At 48.9% G+C, this 23,292-nt stretch overlaps 1 protein-coding gene across 4 annotated transcripts in view; it reads right to left on the bottom strand.

Moving 5' to 3' along the window:
* Nucleotides 1-23,292, bottom strand: part of Lrch (Leucine-rich-repeats and calponin homology domain protein) — a 205,195-nt gene that overhangs the window by 93,801 nt on the left and 88,102 nt on the right. For all 4 annotated transcript variants that reach the window (XM_050186794.2, XM_050186791.3, XM_050186793.3 and 1 more), the window contains one exon: nt 16,298-16,398. In XM_050186794.2, the coding sequence (XP_050042751.1) occupies nt 16,298-16,398 (101 nt within the window). The remainder of the gene's footprint in view (nt 1-16,297; nt 16,399-23,292) is intronic.

The raw sequence follows: 23,292 nt of genomic DNA, 5'->3' as shown, positions 1-23,292 counted from the left end.
TGGCTACGTTATTTCCGCAAACTTGACAATATTAATGATATTATTCATTACTGATATGGAAGAAACTGTTTCAATGCAGGTGATTTACTCACGCGAAGAAGAAAAATTGCGTTTGGCGCGTTTGGCTTGCTCCGCCAGCCTTTCTTGCTTTGGTGTCCCGCACTACATACAGTGGCAGCTGCCTATTTGTTGACCTGTTGTCATCCCGCAGCAAATGCAGGATGAAAAATTTTTTTTTTCTTGCGGGAAATTTAACCAGCGTAATGATCGCACCTGTGAATTTTCGTGAATTTTTTTTTGACAAAGAAGTGTGATCATTATGCGAGTAAATACGGTAGTAAGAAAAGATTGCCGATCTGTCATGGAGGCTGCTGTAAACATGTGAGGCAAATATTACTGCACTGCATGTAGCACGGAATTTGCACTCTACTATTAAACACAGTGAAAAATCTCTTGCTTTCGCAATGTCGTCATGCAGCATCATCGAAAGCAGCTGGTCCATCAAAGCTATTGGCTGTTTTAGTGATCGCAAGAGCATTCTCAGTAATACATAAGTGCTAATTTGGAGTTAATTAGATGAAAAATATACCAGTTTGATCTCAAAAAGACCTGAATATCATTTCATCTTTGCATTGCATGTAGCTTCGTCTGCTGCACATGGCCTCCGAAATGGCAGTGGCATGCTGCGTAGTGTATAGTAGAACCCCGCTGTTACGTTCCTCACTGCTGCGTTTTCCCGGCTGCTACGTCGTTTTCATCCGGTCCCGGAATAGCTTCCATAGGATCCAATGTATAAGGAACCCCGTTGTTACGTAGTAGCTGTGAAAACGTTCCCGCGTGATACGTCACAACTTAGCACCCCGAACCCGCCTGGACTAAAGCAGGCAACGCGCGCCAACCGCCATTTTGGCTTTTGACAAGGCTTGGCCGGGCTTGGCTATAGAACTGGCTGCAAGAAGCCGCACGCCAGTTCGAGAGGCCGCCACTAAGTGGCCATTCGTGGAAAATGCTCTCACTATCATCACTGTGATTACGGTCACCGCATGGTTTTTGGACGGGTCGACTCACGGAGGAAGGAAACTCGGGAGAGGCCCTGACGTCACTCTTTGTGAAGCCGGAAGTTGGCGTTGCTCCGCCTATCGGGCCAGCTCTCCTCTCTTGTTTACATTTCTCGCGAAACCACGCCGCGCCGCGCGACCGGGCTGCTCGGACGCAAGCGCTCCGCAGCAATACTAAACAATCGTTAGCACGTTAGCAAGATTACGCCAAAGAGGGCAAAATTTACCGCGCATATTCCTTCGTCCGTTGCCATTGCCGTGGCGCGGTGACGATGAGGAGCACGAGCCGCTTGATGCCGGGGAGTTGCCAAATCCTAGCTTTGGAGAAGCCGTCGCGGCTCTGGAGTTCCTCCACAGGTACGTCGCACCTCACAGTAACACTGACAGCAATGCGGTATTCCAGGCTATTGAGAAACGTGATTTCTAGCGAGCAAAAGAAACGGCAAGCCACCATTCCAGACTTTTTTAAGTCCTAAGCGCACTCTGTGGAAATAAATTGTCTATAGTGGAAGCTGCACTTTTTTCATTCATTTTCGGAGCTTTCCTCACTGTTGCGTTTTCCCGGCTGCTACGTTTTTTTCCCCCGGTAGGGTGAAAAACGTATGAGCGGGGTTTCACTGTAGTCTACAGTGGCCACCATGGGATGCTGCGACGAGCCCTTTCGCCGCCATGACACTCAGCTTTTGGCGGGGGCTTTACTCTCTTGGCTTCTTCGCTGTGCACATTCCAGCGCGCTGGCGGAGACAAAAATAGAGAGGGATCCGTGTACAGTCACCAACTGATTTTCGAGACTATAAAAATTCGGACATGCTCGGTTATTCGTACAGCTTCGCGGCACCGCCATTCTCCCCATAGACCATAACGTATAACAACTGCTGAAAGTTCGGACACCTTGCAACCCCTCGTCTGATTTTTCAGACTCTCCTTGAGCCAACTCGATTGAGAGCACTATGCACCGACTCTGACCGGTGCATAGTTCGCCTTGCTGAAGGCCATTTTTGTTTTGAATGAAGCCTCCTTGCTGCCCCACGAAGTGACGCTATTGCAAATCCCCGCTCATCATCATCGTTTCTGCCAGGTTCGATAGAGTGGCTCTACAGCAGTTTCTGTTTCAGCTTAGTAAGCCATGTCAAGACAATCCAGCAGCTGATTTGTTTCTTCGCGCACGACACTGCGAGTAGGCCATGGTTTTCGTTTGTGCGACTGGTGTCGGCATGGTGGTGTTTGCTTTGTGTGCTGTGTCGAGGTTTCGGTGATCCAACGCGGCGTACAGAAACCTGGTGTCAAGTGTCTAATTGCACTGACAGTGCCCGCGCATACTGCGCTGGGGAATGCCAGCAAGCGGGTGCTGGGAGGTTTAGGATTTGTCGTTTTCCGATGTGCTCCCTACTGACGGCGAAAATGTTCTGCCGAGACCTACGCAGTGGTTGCACTGCGATTCCGGACACCGTCTCATTTGACAGTTTCACAGGTGCTGACACTGCTGCACTGACATGCGCAGAACTCGACGACGGCGAGATCATTCGTGAGGTTTCTGCTGCACCGCCGGATGATGACTTTGAGTCGGAAGATGACGCGCCATGTGGTATGCTGCCGTCGCATGCGGAGCGTGTACAAGCAGTGACTGTGCTTTCAGCCACCTATAGTGGCCGTACGACCCTCTCCGAGATTCAGGCTTATCTGATTGCGCGTTAACGAAACAGCATGCAATGGCGCGTTTACGATTTCTTCAAGTCTACTGCCGAGCCTGAATAAGTGCGTGGAAATGAAAGGATTTCATTTTCTTTTTATGCATTGCATATTGCAATCACTCAGTTCAGCCCTTGGGCGCGGCCGGGCAGCCACCATTGACCCTTAGCGCAACCACGTGACGTGACGTTACGACAGCCGGAGGAAAAGCTGGGCCCCAACTCGCGCGGTCGCGCGCGGCCGCAGCCACCACCTGACTCCCGCTCCTCCCGTTAGGGGCGCTGCGCCGGCGCGTGACGTCACGGACCGCGCAATATGCAACGTGCGCAATATACAACACATTCTTGGCTTAACCAAGCTAAGCCTGGCCATTTTTTTAATCTGCTTTTTCAGACACCTGTTTATTGGGACATTTCCGCAGTCAACGTGAGGTCCGAATAAACGGTCGGCGACTGTATTGGTGTGATAAGTCCACTTATAGCTGAAGGATTCAAATAACCTTTGAGGCATGAGATTCACGAAACAACTTTCTTTAATAGTTAGGCCATTTGATTAGTTAGAAAAGTGTTTCAGGGCCCCTTTGACGACTTGTACAACATTTAATTATAGCTAACTGTCACAAAGCTCTTCTGAACAAGCATCCCTTGAGAGATACTCTATATGTCCAGACTGTACTTTTACGTAGGACAAAAATCATTTCAAAGAATTCTTATAAGGACACATATACAGTAAACCTCCATTAACTCGAAGCTGTAAATACCTGAAAAAATTTTGAGAAAAGTGAAGTGTCGAGATAAGCAAAATCACAAAACTGGGAGCATGCTGGCTTTTCAGGATGTCTACCAAGTTGACATGTTCAAATTCCTTGAGTTTTCCAGGTTTTCCCTGAGCGACACAGAATGTTATTTTATATCAAGACAGGCTGACACCATGTCGCTGGATGCTGTCACTTTTAAGTAAGCATTTTTAGAAAAATAAAAAAAAAAGCTTAATCCAGTTTGAATATAGGGAGTAGTGTTTATTTTATTCAAAATAAAAAATTGAAGGGAGAAGATGGTAAAATGCAAAGCAAATATCTTCGAAAGAGAAAAATGGTACAGGCATTGCAAATCGAGTCGAACATTTTCAAGTACGAATAAAAAGATATGCATACAGAAGCAAATATTTTCGAAAATGAGCTATTTCTATCAAGTGACAGCAAGATCAATGGTATTAGGCCCGAACATTATCGCAAGTTAGATTTTCTCAGCAGCTGGAAAGTCAAGCTCAACTGTCCTCACATACTCTCAGCCTGTGCACAATGCCTCTGTTTTGTCTTTCACTGCTTTCAAGAGCTTATTTTGGTTTGGACGAGGGTCACCTGCCCATCTTCGTGTCAGTGAACACTTTAATTTTTGAGCTCAAGTTCCTTCAAAGAGGTGGCAAAGTTCCTTTCCCAATCATTCCTCAATGCGACGGTCATTTCTGTTCTTGTCCTCATTCCAACGCGTGTTTGCCCCACGGACCATTTGAAGCATCCTCTTGGTCAGTTGTACAGTCTACGTCCAATTTTTCAGACTCCCTAGGGGCCACAAAAACATCAAAGAAATCAAATCGGGTAGTCCGAAAAAAAAAGGATGCATGTCTTTTACTGCCCTTAAGGGCTCAAATCGTCACAGGCACATCTGAAAAAGCTCTGAAGGCCTACCAGTACACCTATTAGACATATCGGTGCTCGAACTGTGACAGGAGATGGTGGGTGCACATGTGTATAATTATGGAATACTTACTGTGTCCCGTGACAATTTCCCTTTCCCACGCTTGTTAAGCTTAACCGCAATACTTCATATACACTTCACCGCGTAACATCCCTGTGCTAAGGCGAAGCTGCCATTCGGGAAATGGCATTATGCAACGCACCATGCTTTTTAAGCTTCGAAGCCAATCGGGAGGGTTACAGAGGGGGAGTTAGTGCCATTACTGACAGCGACAAATTCTTTCAATGAAAAACGTGGCATTGAATGGCAAGACCCTTAATAGCGAACATCGAAGCAGCTAATCCTTGCGTTGCCGCGGTGGTGGCTATGGCTGCCTGCGGATCTGCGTGTGAGAGCGCTGGTTCGAGGCGGCGAGATAATCAAAACGGTGGTGTTGGCTTTGATTAATGCCATTTCTGACCTGCAGTCGCACTAAAAAGTCCAGAAAATTGGACAGCAAGGGGTTCTTGCGTATGAAATTACACATTCTCATACATGGACTCTATGGGCTACCTTCAATGGTCAGGTGGTGCAGCCATCAGCTAGCCATCAGCGCCACTGTGTCAGTTCTGCGAAACACTGAGGTGGCCACTGCTACGAAGGCATGATTTTGCGATGATCGTTTGAAACGTGTCAGTCATTCTAAATAGCGGTTTTAAGCCAATCGAAGACATCGAGGCCCATTTAAGACCACCGACGCTCGAGAAAGTAGGTCAAATTTACGACTACAGTAAAACTTTGTTATACCATACCTGTTTAAACGGTAGTTTCATTTTAGAAGTAGCAAAGTCAAATCTCCGACTCAGCGGCCATTGAACATAATGTGTTTTGTATCCACATAAACCATACTAGCTTATTGTGCACGTATTGGTTAACATGTAGTGTTTCCCCCTTTTGTCCCTCAAACACGGCGGTGTGTCGTCTTCATCGGGTAGCCCGGCAGCACAACAAGCCTCAGAGATGGAAACAATGGCCTCCAAGCGACCTGTGCATTTGCGCGTGAAGCCACATCAGCATCAACATCATATCAGCGGCGTACCAGAGAGCATTGTGGCGTTGTGCAAACAATTACTTACGTCATGCTGAAGCTCAGACAAAAAAGACGCCGGGTGCTCAGCATAGAAGAAAAATTAGACATCATTCGTGCTATCGAACGTCACACGAAGAAGTCGGCACTGGCACACGACAGGGATCTACTGTTGACTAAGGTGTGTGGCATTTGGAATGCAAAGAAGTTGCTCGGCAGCGCTGCTGTGAAGAGATGTCGGCTACGAGGTTTGACTTTTTGCCATCGCTGCCTCTTTCGCCGAAGTGTCGCCTAGCGACAGTGATGAGGTCGACACGGGAAGCGACGGCACGGGCGACTCAGGCCCGACAGTAGCATAAGCTGCGTGTTACATCAGCCTCATGAATGCAATTGTCGTGACGAGAACAGCACCCCACAATGAAAAAGACGCCCCGCTACTTCTGCAGCACTACCACGCGCGTGCACTGAAAATACATAATGCCAACAAGGAATCTGCCATGCGAGTGTTTGCCGAGAGAAAGGGGCTGGCTGAAAAGCTGGCTCGTAGCTTCAGTAACATTGAGGTCGCTGTCGTCGCTGCTAGGCCGCGGCGGCATCAAACGAAAATAACCATTTTGTCATGCAAAGTGAATAAGTACTGCATGTTTCTTTCCCCTTTTATCGCACTCTCCCTGATTCCGTTTTTGACAGGTAAGTGGGCGATCTCATGCTATTTCAGTTAAACAGTACTACCGTTAAGTACATACTTTTTCCGAGCTCCGGCCAACTGCGGTTTAACGAGGTTTCATCGTACAACCATGTTTATCGTGTCAAAAAAGTAAACAGCACAGACATCACAGTGAAGTGCTTTAATTAAGGGGGGACACGGCTCTTTGCGGCGAAAAAAATCGCGAAAAAATATATTTTTTGAAAACGCAATTTTCGATATCTACAGCTAATATTCCTTTAATTCACCAAGTTTCGAATCTCGGGGAAGAGTATTTCGTCAGCAATGTCAATTTATAACATCACTGTGAGCTGAATTCCGCGCAAAAACAGCCCTTTTTATCGCGGCGCGTAGCTCTTTTCCTACGCGCGCGATCGCAGCCATCTTGGTCTCGTTGGAAAGAGGAGCCTTCCTTCTTTAATTTCCCGCCAAAAGTGTCTCCGTCGGTACGCTAGTGACGTTGAAATCCGGGGAGAAAAAAAAGCCCGAACGCGCGATCCGATTCGTTGACTAGCGTACGTGACCAAAAACGCGTGCTGTGGTTGGCTGCGCGAGGTTCCCATCGTCTGCTCCACTCCGCACGCGACGCGACTGCGAGTCTCGTAGGTTTGTCGGCACCATGCCCAACGATGTCCGATCCACCGGGAAAGTTCGCCACGAGGCACAAGTTCGGCAAAAAGACGAAGCGATCAGCTTATAACTTTCAAAAGCGCTCCATTCCCTCTGAAAGCATCGAGAGTAGCTCGCCGCCAACCGCCAACGATGCCGAAGTAGGCCTAGCCAACGATGCCGAAGTAGGCCTAGCCAGCTCACAAATGAGTGAAATCGTTACGGACGGCGGCCGCGTTCGGCGTGACACTGCAATGTTGCAGCGTGCGGATTTGTTGCAGAGGGAGATGAATGCTCGAAAAAACTTCAGTTCTTGCGTCAACGCCAGCAACAAAGCGGGTGTTGGATTTGCTCACTCGCGCTGACGGCGTTGCAGCCGCGCCAGTCGACGCCGAGGCAGGCTTCGCTTTCCTCAGTAGGACTCCGTGAGCGGACTGATGTCGTCAAGTGCAAGGTGTGCGGCGGCAGCGTCGCAGTAGGCAAAAGCGAACGGTAATCTGGCCTCGCCATAAAGATCGTTATCATGTGCGCGTGTTGCGGAGATATCGGGTCGGCATGGAGCTCGACCCGCGTGAACAACCTTGCCGCGCGCGCGATGCAAGCCACCGGGAATCGGCGAACGGCGCTAAACGATGTTTTTGCCGCATTTGGGTGGCCGTGGTCAGAGCGACTACATTCCTGGTGGCTTTTAGCCACTTTCACTGCAAAATAATGCAAAATTATTTCTGTACTTTTGATTAAAAGTGAATGTATTCCTTTTTTCTCGTTTTTCTCAAAACACCGACTTTTCACTTGTACACAATGTAGGGTCAGATTTTGGAATTTATGCTTTAAAAATTTTCAATTCTGCTTTAGATCAGACAGTAGGGTAGCCACAATTCGAACAGTAAAGATTGAATTGCTATAAAATTACTAATATTTGATATATCAAAATAGTATTCCTACCATTATGTTCCTTATGTTTTCTAGTACCTAGGCATGTGCCAATAGGAATTTCGTTGCGCATTTTTCCCCCTATTGTTTCTGCAAATTATGAACAATGAATTTCATTTATCTTCAGAACTAAATGGCCTATTGGAAAAATAATTACATGTTTGAAATCAGCACAAAAGGCACACAAACAAGAATGGAAAGTTTCATGAATATTGATGGAAAACATCATGAACATTATTTGAATTACAGTGTCCCCCCTTAAAGAAGCGAAAGTTTCATTCTTGCCTGGTTGGACCCCTGTATCTTCCTTGATCAATTTAGTATTCAAGCATTTGCCGTAATCACCATGAACATGTTCTGAAATGTTTTTTCTCGTTTTCTCAAAACGACATTTTTGATGGTAGTGTAGTTTTGGAGTGACGATATCTCTGGTTCTACTCATCTTATTGCAATGATTCTATTTTCGTCACAAAGGTGGACAAATTGGGAGTGCAGTAGGCCTAAAATGTGAACAAATATCATTACAGAAATTTTGAAAAAGTAATAATTTCTCCAGGGTTTCACTAATGCCTTCTGCTTACAAAAGTTTGACATGCTGTAACTTCGGCATAAATCAGTTTAGAACATTCATTCTTGTAGCACTGCAACCTCTGATCATTCAACATCATTTTGATGTGCCAGTCTCCTTCATTAACAGCCAGCATTGTAGAGAGAACTTGCCTCCAAATTAGTCCATACAAAAAGACATGAATTGCTTATATTTTGAAAAGTACTTGTTGCATGCGAAAAACAATTGAATATTTGAAATCAGCATGTCAAAATACACAAGTGATGGAAGTTTTATCAAATTGTGGCCACAAATAAAAAATGAAAATTTAAGTGGGGTGTCCCCCCTTAAGTTATGGGGTTTTAGGTGCCCGAACCACGATCTGTTTATGAGGCGTAGTGGGGGACTTCGGAATATTCTGGACCGCCTGGGGTTCTTTAACGTGGACCTTGTGGGAGATACGGGTGGTTCTTCTCCGTACTCTTGGGACAAAGGAACGACAACACAGTAGTGCAAACAGTCACAAGGGCATTTATTGCACCTTTCATAGATCAATGCCTGCTAGCCGAGTTCATATCCCCAAAACATGCCGATAGGCGCGCGACAAATCTAGAAGTCCGACTCACCGCGTCCTCGCGAGCGAATATGTTCGCTCCATGCTGGATCCCAACGCCTGGTCGTTCGCGTGTACAGTCACGCGAATCGTGGCGCGTTCCAAGGCGGCCACGCGAGGCGGTCTCGCAGATGCATCGGTCGCCGCGCGCTCGCGGGAGACGTCCTCCGCCGCGCGCCGACCCGCCGGGAAAAAGACAGCCTCTTGTCCCTCGGCGCCCGAGTAACCCCGCCGCGGCGCGACCGTCGCGCCATCTCTCGCACCGCGCTTGTACCACTCCGAGCGCCGCGGGCGCCAGGCCACGCGAGCCGTGCGGGAAAAACAGCATATCAGGGGATGCGCTATGCGGGAAAACATCAGGGGAGGCGCGAGGGTCGCGCATCCCCACATCCCCCCAACCTTAAATCACTTCTTATTCCGGCGAAACATGTGACACGGTCTAACATCAACACGTGCTTCGCGAACAAGGTGGTACATGCAACAGTGGCCGCGCCGGGGAAATGTCCACACGCTGTCCATAACATGCGAGCCGACTGTCCTTGGGTACACCGCTGGCGTCCGCCGGTCACAGCAGCAGCTTTGCGACTCGACGGCACGATCCCAGGCCAGGACTCCGGAGACGACGACGCAGTAGTCGGTACGAGCAAGCGTCGCTCGCGCCGACGCGCCCTGCTGGCAAGAGCCGCCGTAGCTGTCGGTGACCGCTGGCTCCTTTGTCCGCCGCCGAGGGTTGTGAGCTGGATGCAGGAGGCCGCCGAAGTCGCTGCGCCGAACTGGCCACAGCATCTCCATCGCCCGGGGTGACTCGATCGTAGTCCGGGGCAGCAGCGCAGACGATGTGCAGGTGACAGCAAGCCAGGGGCGACTCCAATCACGCTGCGTACACTCAAAACACTCGGCAAACACTAAAGTAGTGCAAGGGAGAGGAATTCTGCATGCGCATCGCCCACGTGGTACGATGTTCAACTCGGCTAGCAAAAGATCGGGCAGCTACTCAGATGCTAAGTTCACGTGAACGAAGCTCGCTTTCTTGAGGCGAACGAGTAATTTCAATTTGTGCGAGGCTAACTAGAATGAGGGAAGCAAATTGCAACGCCTCAACGCCACGGTCCACCAGGTTGTGTCCCTCCACGTGCGACAGGCAGCTTCGTAAAGCCTTAGGCCTAAAGCGTCGCTACCCTGACAACAACCGGCATCCAAAAACAACACTCAAAATGAGCGCAAAACAGGCAGCCGCGAGGAGACGTTAGCTCTGTGAGGTGGTCCTACTCCGCTCGGTGCACACAGCATCCGAGTTGACGGCGCCCACCGTCCCAGACGGTGTCGGAGCGCCCGGTGCCAGGCCGCAATACCAGTCAGCCCGTCGTGGCACCCGTGGCCCGCGGCCACCCGGCTCCCAGAGCCGCGACTTCATCCGAGTCAAAGAGATAGAAGAAGCTATTTACATAAGAAATTCGGACCACCCACGAGGCTTCCGTACTCACTCGCTTCAGGCTTGCCACTGCTCCGCGGGCACTCAGCCTCGCTCTCCCAGGATGCAGACCACGTGGCTCTCGTACTGACGAATGTCATTAAAAAAAAAACACTTGCGAAAAGGCTTAGCATGTTGACAAGTCCAAACACACTACCGCCACCGTCGCCTCTCTCAAGAAAGCACGCCGCCGACGCTAGCGATCAAAATCCACGCTAGGCCTACGCTTCGGTTCAAACAAAGCTCTCGAACGAAGCAAAACTGTTTAACTCTATCGTCCGATGCCCCAAGAGGTCCACGTTGGGCAGCCAGATGTGGGAGATACGGGTGGTTCTTCTCCGTACTCTTGGGACAAAGGAACGACAACACAGTAGTGCAAACAGTCACAAGGGCATTTATTGCACCTTTCATAGATCAATGCCTGCTAGCCGAGTTCATATCCCCAAAACATGCCGATAGGCGCGCGACAAATCTAGAAGTCCGACTCACCGCGTCCTCGCGAGCGAATATGTTCGCTCCATGCTGGATCCCAACGCCTGGTCGTTCGCGTGTACAGTCACGCGAATCGTGGCGCGTTCCAAGGCGGCCACGCGAGGCGGTCTCGCAGATGCATCGGTCGCCGCGCGCTCGCGGGAGACGTCCTCCGCCGCGCGCCGACCCGCCGGGAAAAAGACAGCCTCTTGTCCCTCGGCGCCCGAGTAACCCCGCCGCGGCGCGACCGTCGCGCCATCTCTCGCACCGCGCTTGTACCACTCCGAGCGCCGCGGGCGCCAGGCCACGCGAGCCGTGCGGGAAAAACAGCATATCAGGGGATGCGCTATGCGGGAAAACATCAGGGGAGGCGCGAGGGTCGCGCATCCCCACAACCTATATCTAAGTACACGGGCATTTTTGCATTTCGCTGCCATCGAGATGCGGCCGCTGTGGCCGGGATTTGATCCTGCGACCGTGTGCTTAGTAGCCCAACACCATAGCCACTAAGCAACTAGCGCAGGTCACAAAGCAAGCATGCTTACGATGTTGCACTCAAAGTAAGTTAACAAATCATTATTTTATGCCACTTAAATGAGTAAATACGGCCGTGGACGTTTTTCAACTGTCATTGGTAGCTTCATTACTTGATGCGTGCCTTGCACCTCCCAACTGTAGAGGTTTTGGCAAATTGGCAGGTAAATGCTTTTTTTCTCCGTTGACAAAGTGCCTCGAGCATATTCTGGTATTGTCGTTTGGGCGAATGTGAGATGTCATCATTGCTGAAACATAATAGAGGGCAATCAGCTGGGGCTAAACAACGTGAAAACTGAACAAATGTGCACTAGCGTTGCTGATAGAAATGCTCATTTGCGAATACGCTACGTGTTTTGCGGGGTACTCCAACCTTAGTTCTGTTGTTCTAAGCATGCGAAAACATTGGTATGAATGAGCCAGGTTCCGGCAGTCGCGTCTTGAACGTGGCGCAGAAAAAAGTTGCACGTTGGCTCATTCATGCACAACAAAAAGCACAGTGCATACAAAGCTCCAACACAGAGCACTTACGAAGCTAGAATAGATTTGGCACATAACCAGTGCACGTTTGTTTTGGAGCTAGATGAGCTAAATAACTATCTAAACCAATTTAAAAAAGCAGGAATCAGTTCCCACATTTTTATGCAGTTGTCGCTTTATTGTGCGTTTTTATAGATGCCACTGCTGGCTCTTTTTTTTTTTCTTTTGCATTTGCGTCTTAGTTCGTTTAACAGAAATTCGCAAGAGTGACTCAAACCACGACGATGCACCTCAGTCACCAATAGCTTCCCACGGTTTTGAAGAGAAGCGGTACAATATCATGCCGGCATCCCCTTCGCAGTTGTGACAATCCTTAATGCAGAAGTATCTGCGCTTGTTCTTTTTCTTCTCACTTCTCACAGAGGAGCTGCCAAGAGGCCATGGTGAATCCATTGAAAAATTGTAAAAGCAGGCTGTCAGGCATGCCTGAGTGCACCATGAACAATGGTGAAATGCAGTGAGGGCCTACTCACGGATGCTCACCGCCGCTGCTAGGCGGCACGACATGTACAGGCAAACTTCATTGCAGGATGCCTATGAGGCATGTGGTGGTGCCGCGAAGCCGTTCGCATTATCGGGCATTTCCCTAAAATCGTGTGTCCGGAAAATCGGTCGTTGACTGTACAATGGCAACCCCTCCAGCCGATGACACGGCGGCAAAGACAATTCGTTACAATTCCTCTCTTTTACTCAAGCCAACAGTAGTGCGACTTTTGTTCCCTTTCAATAACATGACAGGTAATTTGCCCTGATTGAAGCACAAATTTGCCGAGTTTTCCCCGAGTTTTTCCAGACTATTCAATATCCCTGAGAATTCCCTGTTTTCGTGGTTGGTAGACACCCCACTTCTATTTCTGTGATTTCGCTTTTCACAGCTCATGCTTCCCTTTGCAAATCTGTGCCATGGTGCTCGACACATCGTCATCAGCGACTGGGGACGTAAAATTTGTCGCCAATGCTATCGAGGAGATCTTCTGTCTATTTGCCTGCCAGTTTTGCCATGCCCCTCCATATCACCCACAGACCAATGACCTCGTTGAACACACGAACAAGACTGTCACAAACATGCTATCCATCTATGTTTATTCGAAACACAAAAACTGGGACGAACTGCTACCTTAAATTATTTATGCATACAACACCGCAAAGCACGAAACCACCGATTACCTTCCCTTCATTCTTCTCTATGCTCCTTCCCCTCGCAGCTATCTCGATACTATTATTCCTTCTACAATGGACATGGATACCTCAGTTGCAGAGTTGCTATGCCATGCAGAAGAGGCCCATGTATCGCCCAGCTATGCACTCTGGCATCCCAGCAGCGCTCAAAAACACGCTACGACACCCGCCATCAGCAAGTTTCTTACGCTAAAGGTGACCGCGTGTGACTCTGGATGACGCTCTGCAAGTGTGGTTTGTGTCAGAAGTTCTTGGCTCGCTACTCCGGACCGTTTGTCATTCTTGAGTGCACCAGAAACATTATGTATGTAATCTCTCACAAGTACTGGTAACTGCTTGAGCTAGGTAGAGTTGACTCCCATCGTGCGCCCCAAGCCTTACCACCGTCGATCCTCTGATTTGACTTGCCCAGTGGGCTTCATCTACGAATGAGAAATGAAACGTGCTAACAGAAGGTAGAAGAGGAAGGCAAAGTTAGACCACTGCGAGTGTCTCATAGATGGCCTACCTTGAGCTATCATCTCCCTTTGTGTAAATAAATGAGACTCGTCATCACAATATGAAAAGCTCACACTGCTACTTTCTGCAGTGTGATGAATTCTGGAGAAGTTCCCTTTGAGAAACAGAACTGAAATGGGTAAGAGCGCAACTGTTCCGGCTTTAGCAGATACCCACGAATGATGGGGCATTTGCGCCTCAGGGTCGGTCGCACAAGCAAGAAGCGATCATCTTCATCAAGCAGCAATTTTGCTGAAAGCTGTGGGCTTGCACACTGGCTTCTTTTGAGCTCAGTGCTTCAGATGATCACGCCTGCTCAAAAAACGCCAATCACCTTGCTCAAGGTCATGATTATTACTGTGACCCCATTGATGTGTGCCAAGACAGCGTTCTAAATCATCATCATCATCAGCAGCAGCAGCCTATTTTATGTCACTACAGGATGAAGGCCCCTCCCTGCGATCTCCAATTACCCCTGTCCTGCACCAACCGATTACAACTAGTGCCTGCGAATTTTCTCATTTCATCGCCCCACCTAGTTCAACTCCCAGCTCACCACTGCTATGTGAGGCCACAACAAAGTAGAAGGGATCAGCCGAAGTGCGCGCAAGCAGTGGTAGACAGACAGAAGGGGGAAAGACAGCCTCTCCCAGCGCGGCGTTTGGATCGGACAGCGAGTTGCTACAGGTTGAAAAGCGAGTGCAAGCGACATTCCTGGGGCTGACCAATTGCCTCCTCTCTGGTATATTACAAGTTGAGATTTCAAGATATTTGGAGTCCGGGGCAAAATTTTTTCATATAACAGGTGAAAAACACATGGGTTGAAACCAAGGCCAGAAAAAAAAATGTACAAGTTAAAAGACCCTTAACTGGTATTTCGAGATATCAGAGTTTGAGTAAACGAGGGTTTAATGTAGTGCACTTTTATCAGGATCAGCCCACGTACTCCAGGATAGATCCGTTTCATAATGTGTAAAGACCATGCAAGTGATCTGTACAATGCCAATGCACTAAAAGGCACAATTTTGCAATTATGTTTGTCCCATAAAATTGACTGCTACACAGCCCTACACAGAGTGTGATTCTTCTATCTCTGAACCTCTTACCTCACATTGCCCACCTACACAAAGTCCAAATAATGTTATGATAAACAAAAACTTGCCAGGAGGTCATCCCACACACCGTGGAAGTCAGGAACTTCCATCCCAAATTAGCTACAATGATTGCTAGCTATACATTCTCATGCAACCTTTGCTAATATTATATGCCCAAGAGTTTTCCATCTTAAAACACTGATGTTGCACTTTTATGAGTTATTATATACCAAGAAGCTAACAGAAAGTGCTTTATCTTAGTGCTGTCATAAAGCCCTCATGAATTGTACAACTACGAAAAAACTATGTTACCTGTACTTTTGAGTAAACGAGAAGGAAAGTGGTTAACTGAGGGCGCCGATTTTTATTAGTCATATCATAAGAAGCCAACAAACACTGACACCAAGGAGAACATAGGGGAAATTACTTGTGCTTGATAGATGAAATAAAGAAACGATACATTAATGGAAATGAAAGTGGACAAAAAAACAACTCGCCGCAGGTGGGGACCAAACCCACAACCTTCACATTTCGCGTGCGATGCTCTACCAATTGAGCTACTGCGGCACCGTTTCCCCGTCCACTTTCTTGGGTATTTATGTGTCTTAGTAGAACCCTGGGAGTGTTAGCCATTGCTACCACTCACAAACCTTGGCGGCGGATGTGGAACATCCTTTCTGCCGCAGGCGTCACGAGAACGTGACCTTTTTGGGTGAAGGCAACCGGTCAATAAACCCACACATGCTACCTGAAAGCATCAATGTTGCCGGATTCAAGACCCTCATTATATAATAAACGAGAAGAAAAGGGGTTAACCGAGGGGCCGTGACACCTGCGACAGAAAGGATCTTCCTCATCCGCCGCAAAGGTCTGCGAGTGGTGGCGCTGGCTAACACTGCCAGGGTTCTACTAGGAGACCTAAATACCCAAGAAAGTGGATGGGGAAATGGTGCCGCGGTAGCTCAATTGGTAAAGCATTGCACGCGAAATGTGAAGGTTGCTTGTTCGGTCCCCACCTGCGGGGCGTTGTTTTTTCCTCCACTTTCATTTCCATTAAATTATCGTTTCTTTATTTCATTTATTAGGCACAAGTAATTTCCCCTGTGCTGTCCTTGGTGTCAGTGTTTGTTGGCTTCTTATAACTGCACTTTTGAGTGTGTTTTAATCCTTTCATAACCTTTCCATAACCCATGGGCATTAATGGTAAGATATTCTAGTTTTGATTTGATTGAATGAATAAATAATTAAATAAATAAATAAATAATAAAAAGATGGGTCTTACTAGTGAACCACTTGTGAGAACTTAGTGGCCACAAGCAAAAAAAATCTGTTTTGTTACGTTTCGAAGGAAATGAAAATTTTAAGCCAGGGCTTTTAGAACCTTGAAACTGACATTTTAACATTCAAGGGTTACAAAGAGTGCTACATACCCTGAGCCCGGAAAGCCTCTATACAAATAAAACAGTTGTTAAATGCAATGATCTAATGCATTCAGCTACAGATTTAGGTATTTCAGGCAAAAAGTGTTAAGCATTTTTTTGCCTCCAAAGTGTCCCGAGCGCTGCCACGATGCACCGAGCAGAAAGACCCACCTGGCTGGAGACACTGTTGGCTCGCAGGCGTTACTGTGATCACCGTTGTGCATCTCGACTGCATGGTTGGGGAGCACCTCGGGAAGAGCTGGTCCATTTGACTTCAAAGACAGAACAAAAGACACCGTCAGAAGATGCTATAAAGAGCACAATCATTAGTGCAATAGAGTGCTGAAGCAGCTATGCTAATTTTCTTAAATCTGCAAGAGTGACTTTAGCAGTCCAGTGTCAACAGCAAATTCGAAACAGCAAAATAAAAGCAAGCAAAAATGGAAAATAAACAAAAGCAAAGCAATGGCTGCTGCCAGCAGACACTTGACGGCAGCCATTTGCGTGATGTGTTGCACCTGCTGCATGGCACTTGCACTGGGGTGGCATCAGCATTACGGATGGTCCGCAGAGCCCCATGTAGGGCCACATATTACGCGCAAGTGCAAGATCCATGACCTCTGACATACTATTTTCGATGTTCTTGATTAGTGTTCCATTTGCTCTGCCTGGCGAACGGGTGAATTAGAAAAAGCTGGGGGGTTTCTGGCGGCATCGAGGCTCGAATCCGGTATCTCTCACATACGAGGCGAATGCTCTGCCATTTCAACACCGGTTTAACAAATTTCCACCAGAAATGTGATTGTTTTAGTAGAACCTCTCCTTAGGTTCTAAAATGGCACAGTGGTTTATGAAGGCCATCGCAATGGAAGGCACCAGATTAATTTCAACAGCCTTAGCGTGCACCAAAACCTAAGCACACACGAGCGTCCTTGCATCCAGTCCCAAGAGGAATGCAGCCTGGGCGGCCGGGAATCAAACACGTGACCTGGTGGTCGGCAGTGCAATGCCGCATGCAATCAGCCACGGCAGCAGATGTGCCATTGTCTGGATCGAACCCATAGTAGTTTTGCACTCATAGCCACTACAACATCATGGTGGGCAATGCTGAGACGCTTCTGACAGCATTTCAAAGTGCATAAAGAAAACAAAATGGCAAATTCCCCCCAGAAAAAAATTCACAGTTAATTCGGCTTTAATGGCACAAAAGAGACCATGGCCATGCTGCGCCAGCAACAAGACATTACAAAATCAGATGTTAAGGCGGCAAAAGCTACATTATATTGTAGTCTATGTAAATAACCGGTTTCACCTCAGAAGGTGAACAAGTCAGAGAATGGCGCTAGTAGATCATCTCCCACTATTGAACTGGGGGGTAAAGGTATGTATACGGATTGTGTAAAAGTTTTCATTTAGGTGTTTAATGTGTGGACATGTCATAACAATGTACATTACTGCAAGATTCATGGCACTTCTTGCAGGCAGGCGGGTTTCCTTTTCGAAGTAGAAAATTGTGCATCAGATGTGTGTGCCCAATTCCAAGTCAACATAGGATCACCTCACAGAAGCTGTTCCTGGTAACTGCGTGACTTCCACTCGCCAAGCAGAGGTTTAATTACAGGTAACTTGTTATTTAAGCAAGAGTCCCATTCTTGTTGCCATTTTGTTGCCAGGGCCTTAAGAGTCACTCGAATACCGTCTTTGTATGGAAGTGTTGCGTGAGTTATGCGTTTGGTGCTCTGCCATAAACGCACATCTGCTGCTTCATTCACTGGTATCCCAACATGGCTTGAGACCCAGCAGAATTGTGCGATTCTTCTATATTTGCTACAAACCACCATGTTTAAGATATTACCAAGCAGGGCTTCATACGTGGAGTTTAAATTTAAAGCTCCGAGTGCACTTAAAGGGACCCTGAAACGCTTTTGGCGATTTTCTACAAACGTGCTGAGTCGTTAGAGTAGGTCCTTCTGATCATTAATTGACACATCTAAGTGCTCCGCGTAAAGCTTGTAATTTATTATAAGGTTTTAAAAGTGCACATCGCTGCCGATCGCAGCACATCGCTCGGCGGAATTTTAAGCCGCCCCTACCCATATGACCGAAATCACCCATATGACGTCAGTGTGGCGAGCTATCCGATTGGCTGACCAGGGCGTGTGATCTATAATTTTTCCAACTTTATAGTAAACAAATGATTTTCGTAATAGTTGGAATGTTAGTTAAGTTGTTCTTATACAAAGAAAGTAACATAAAGAGAATGCACAAGAAAAATTTTTCAGTACACTGAAGCACTTCCGGCACACAGCAAGCGTCGTCTGCTTGTGTTACAACGTACACCATTTTGACGAGAGCTCCGAGGTCAGTGTCGGTCTCAGTCTTTTTGCGAGCACTATGATTTGACTTTGTTGCATTGTGGACTGCAAACGTAGCGACTGGTAATATGTCAAGCTGCGACATCGTGTCCCTCTGCAAGGCAGCGTACGAGCGAACTGGCTGCTGCGCATCGGACTGCCGCTATCCAATCGGCGCCAGGATTTGCACATTTGTGGCCGTCACTTTACACCGGAAGATTACTAACGCAATAGCGTTTCGCGAGTCCGGTATTAGGGCAAACGCAAGCGCAAGAGGACAGGGTCTGGCCGCTTGACTGTGCCGTAACGGGATAAGCCATGAGATGAGCAGAAGGGCAAATGTGAATGGTCTGCACGGTGCAGCCACCTGGTGGCACAGAGCTCAACCATACACAGTAGCAGCAATGAAGTGTATTCTTCTTTGCTGCTGGTGTGTATTGTGGGGATGCGCGACTGTCGCGCGTCCCCTGATGTTTTTCCCGCATAGCGCATCCCCTGATATGCTGTTTTCCCGGACGGCTCGCGTGGCCTGGCGCCCGCGGCGTGGTACAAGCGCGGTGCGAGAGATGGCGCCACCGTCGCGGCGGGGTTACTCGGGCGCCGAGGGACAGGCGCTTGCGCTTTCCCGGCGGGTCGGCGCGCGGCGGAGGACGTCTCCCGCGAGCGCGCGGCGACCGATGCATCTGCGAGACCGCCTCGCGTGGCCGCCTTGGAACGCGCCACGATTCGCGTGACTATACACGCGAACGACCAGGCGTTGGGATCCAGCATGGAGCGAACATATTCGCTCGCGAGGACGCGGTGAGTCGGACTTCTAGATTTGTCGCGCGCCTATCGGCATGTTTTGGGGATATGAACTCGGCTAGCAGGCATTGATCCATGAAAGGTGCAATAAATGCCCTTGTGACTGTTTGCACTACTGTGTGTTGTCGTTCCTTTGTCCCAAGAGTACGGAGGAGAGAACCCCGTATCTCCCCACATCTGGCTGCCCAACGTGGACCTCTTGGGGCATCGGACGATAGATTTAACAGTTTTGCTTCGTTCAAGACCTTTGTTTGAACCGAAGCGTAGGCCTAGCGTGAATTTTGATCGCTAGCATCGGCGGCGTGCTTTCTTGAGCGAGGCGACGGAGGCTGTAGTGTGTTTGAACATGTCAACATGCTAAGCCTTTTCGCAAGTGTTTTTTTTTTAATGACATTCGTCGGTACGAGAGCCACGTGGTCTGCATCCTGGGAGAGCGAGGCTGAGCGCCCGCGGAGCAGTGGCAAGCCTGAAGCGAGTGAGTACGGAAGCCTCGTGGGTGGTCCGAATTTCTTATGTAAATAGCTTCTTCTATCTCTTTGACTCGGATGAAGTCGCGGCTCAGGGAGCCGGGTGGCCGCGGGCCACGGGTGCCACTACGGGCTGACTGGTATTGCGGTCTGGCACCGGGCGCTCCGACACCGTCTGGGACGGTGGGCGCCGTCAACTCGGATGCTGTGTGCACCGAGCGGAGTAGGACCACCTCACAGAGCTAACGTCTCCTCGCGGCTGCCTGTTTTGCGCTCATTTTGAGTGTTGTTTTTGGATGCCGGTTGTTGTAAGAGTAGCGACGCTTTAGGCCTAAGGCTTTACGAAGCTGCCTGTCGCACGTGGAGGGACACAACCTGGTGGACCGTGGCGTTGAGGTGTTGCAAGTTGCTTCCCTCATTCTAGTTAGCCTCGCACGAATTGAAATTACTCGTTCGACTCAAGAAAGCGAGCTTCGTTCACGTGAACTTAGCATCTGAGTAGCTGCCCGATCTTTTGCTAGCCGAGTTGAACATCGTACCACGTGGGCGATGCGCATGCAGAATCCCTCTCCCTTTCACTACTGTAGTGTTTGCCGAGTGTGTTGAGTTTACGCAGCGTGATTGGAGTCACCCCTGGCTTGCTGTCACCTGCACATCGTCTGCGCTGCTGCCCTGGACTACGATCGAGTCACCCCGGGCGCTGGTGATGCTGTGGCCAGTTCGGCGCAGCGACTTCGGCGGCCTCCTGCATCCAGCTCACAACCCTCGGCGGCGGACAAAGGAGCCAGCGGTCACCGACAGCTACGGCGGCTCTTGCCAGCTGGGCGCGTCGGCGCGAGCGACGCTTGCTCGTACCGACTACTGCGTCGTCGTCTCCGGAGTCTTGGCCTGGGATCGTGCCGTCGAGTCGCAAAGCTACTGCTGTGACCGGCGGACGCCAGCGGTGTACCCCAAGGACAGTCGGCTCGCATGTTATGGACAGCGTGTGGACATTTCCCCGGCGCGGCCACTGTTGCATGTACCACCTTGTTCGCGAAGCACGTGTTGATGTTAGACCGTGTCACATGTTTCGCCGGAATAAGAAGTGATTTAAGGTTGGGGGGATGTGGGGATGCGCGACTGTCGCGCGTCCCCTGATGTTTTTCCCGCATAGCGCATCCCCTGATATGCTGTTTTCCCGGACGGCTCGCGTGGCCTGGCGCCCGCGGCGTGGTACAAGCGCGGTGCGAGAGATGGCGCCACCGTCGCGGCGGGGTTACTCGGGCGCCGAGGGACAGGCGCTTGCGCTTTCCCGGCGGGTCGGCGCGCGGCGGAGGACGTCTCCCGCGAGCGCGCGGCGACCGATGCATCTGCGAGACCGCCTCGCGTGGCCGCCTTGGAACGCGCCACGATTCGCGTGACTATACACGCGAACGACCAGGCGTTGGGATCCAGCATGGAGCGAACATATTCGCTCGCGAGGACGCGGTGAGTCGGACTTCTAGATTTGTCGCGCGCCTATCGGCATGTTTTGGGGATATGAACTCGGCTAGCAGGCATTGATCCATGAAAGGTGCAATAAATGCCCTTGTGACTGTTTGCACTACTGTGTGTTGTCGTTCCTTTGTCCCAAGAGTACGGAGGAGAGAACCCCGTATCTCCCCACAGTATATTCATCAGGAGTGTAACCACCAACACGTTGTTTTTATAAATGTTTAAAGTGGTTTACACTTGGTTAGACAGGGTGTCTACCAAGTTGACATTTCCAAATTCCCTGAGTTTTCCAGGTTTTCCCTGAGTGCCATTGCAAATTTCCCGGAGTGATGCATAACTATGTTTTATGTCAAGACGGACTGAAACCATATCGCCTGATGCTGTCACTCTCTAGTAAGCACATGAAAAAAATAAAAACGTGACTTAATACAATTTGAATACTAAGGAGCAGTGTTTATGTTATTCAAAAAGAGAATAGAAGGCATGGGTTAGTAAAATGCAAAGCAAATAAAGTGTCTTCGAAAAAAATTGCAAATGGGGTCGGACATTATCAAATACGAATAAAAAGGAGATGCATATAGAAGCAAATATTTTCGAATATGAGCTATTTCTATCAACTGATAGCAACCTTAGTGGGATGAGGCCCGAACTCTGTCACAATTGAGATTCTCTCTCAACAGCTCGTAAGTCAACCTCAACTGTCCTGACATACTCTCAGCCTGCGCACGACGCCCGAGCGTTGTGTTTCACTGCTTTAAACAGTTTATTTTGGTTTGGAAGAGGGACACCTGCATCTCGGCATCAGCCAAAACTTTATTTTTTGAGCTCAAGCTCCTTCAAAACGGCAGCAGCAAGCTTCCATTCCCGTTTATTCCTCAATGCGTAGGTAATTTCTGTTCTTGTCCGCTTTCCGCCACTCGTTCGCCCCAAGGACCATTTGAAGCATCTTGGTCAGTTGCACAGCCCATGACCGATTTTTCGAACTCCCTAGGGGCCGCGAAAACGTCCGAAAAATCGGCCAGTTGGAAACAAAATAAATCCGTGTCATTTACTGCCCTTATGGGCTCAAACCGCCACAGGCACGTTCGAAAACGCTCTGAAGGCCTGTCCGTACACATATTAGGCATATCGGTGCTCGTACTGTGACAGGAAATACCGGGTGCCTGCGTGTAAAGTTAAGGAATACATACTGTGTTCCGTGGCCCCTTCCCACGCTTGTTATGCTTCACTGCAATACTTTTGCGTAAGCTTCACCAAGTAACATTTCTGTACAGACGCGAAGCTGACTTTCAGAAACCAGCATTATGCAACGCACCGTGTTTTCCAAGTTTCTAAGCCAATCGCGAGGACCACAAAGGCGGAGTCAGTGCCATTGCTGACAGCAGCTAATTCTTTCAATAAAAAACTCGGCACCCAACGGCAAGAAGCTTCATAGCGAACGTCGAAGCAGCTAGGCCTATAGGGTTCGAGGTGGCGAAGTAATCAAAACGGCAGTGGTGGTGTCTTTGATTATTGCCGCTTCGGACCTGTGGTCACGGCAAAACATCCGGAAATTCGAACGGCGAAGAGTTCCTGCGTCGGAAATTTCACACGTTGTTATACGTTGACTCTATGGGGCACGTGGCGGGGCCGCGAAGCCGTCCAAATTATCGGGAATCCCGAAAGTCGCTCGTTGACTGTACACTGACAACTCCCCCTGCCGACGACAGGGCATCAAACACGATTCATTACGATTCCTGTCTTTTACTCGATCCAGTATTACCGCGACTTTCGACCCTTTCAATAAAATTGCCGCTAATTTTCCCTGATAGAGGCCCAAATTCCCTGAGTTTTCCCTGACTTTTTCCAGACTTTTCAAAATCCCTGAGAATTCCCGGTTTTCCCGGTTGGTAGACACCCTGTTAGAGCAATATTAGCGCTTTGTTTGGCTGGTTAAGCGCTACGCCAATAAGTGGCTGGACCGTGCAGACCAATCAGGCCGCTCACGTATGTCTACGCTAAAGTTCCTTCATCAGCTTGAGTTTATGCCTTCAGTCATTCGCCGAAATGACCAGCTTACCTGTGGTTA

This window comes from Dermacentor andersoni, chromosome 2 (genome assembly GCF_023375885.2).
Source record: "Dermacentor andersoni chromosome 2, qqDerAnde1_hic_scaffold, whole genome shotgun sequence".
Taxonomy (NCBI): Eukaryota; Metazoa; Arthropoda; class Arachnida; order Ixodida; family Ixodidae; genus Dermacentor; species Dermacentor andersoni.
The sequence above is the reverse complement of the archived record's forward strand: the minus strand, read 5'-3'. Positions and strand labels throughout refer to the sequence as shown.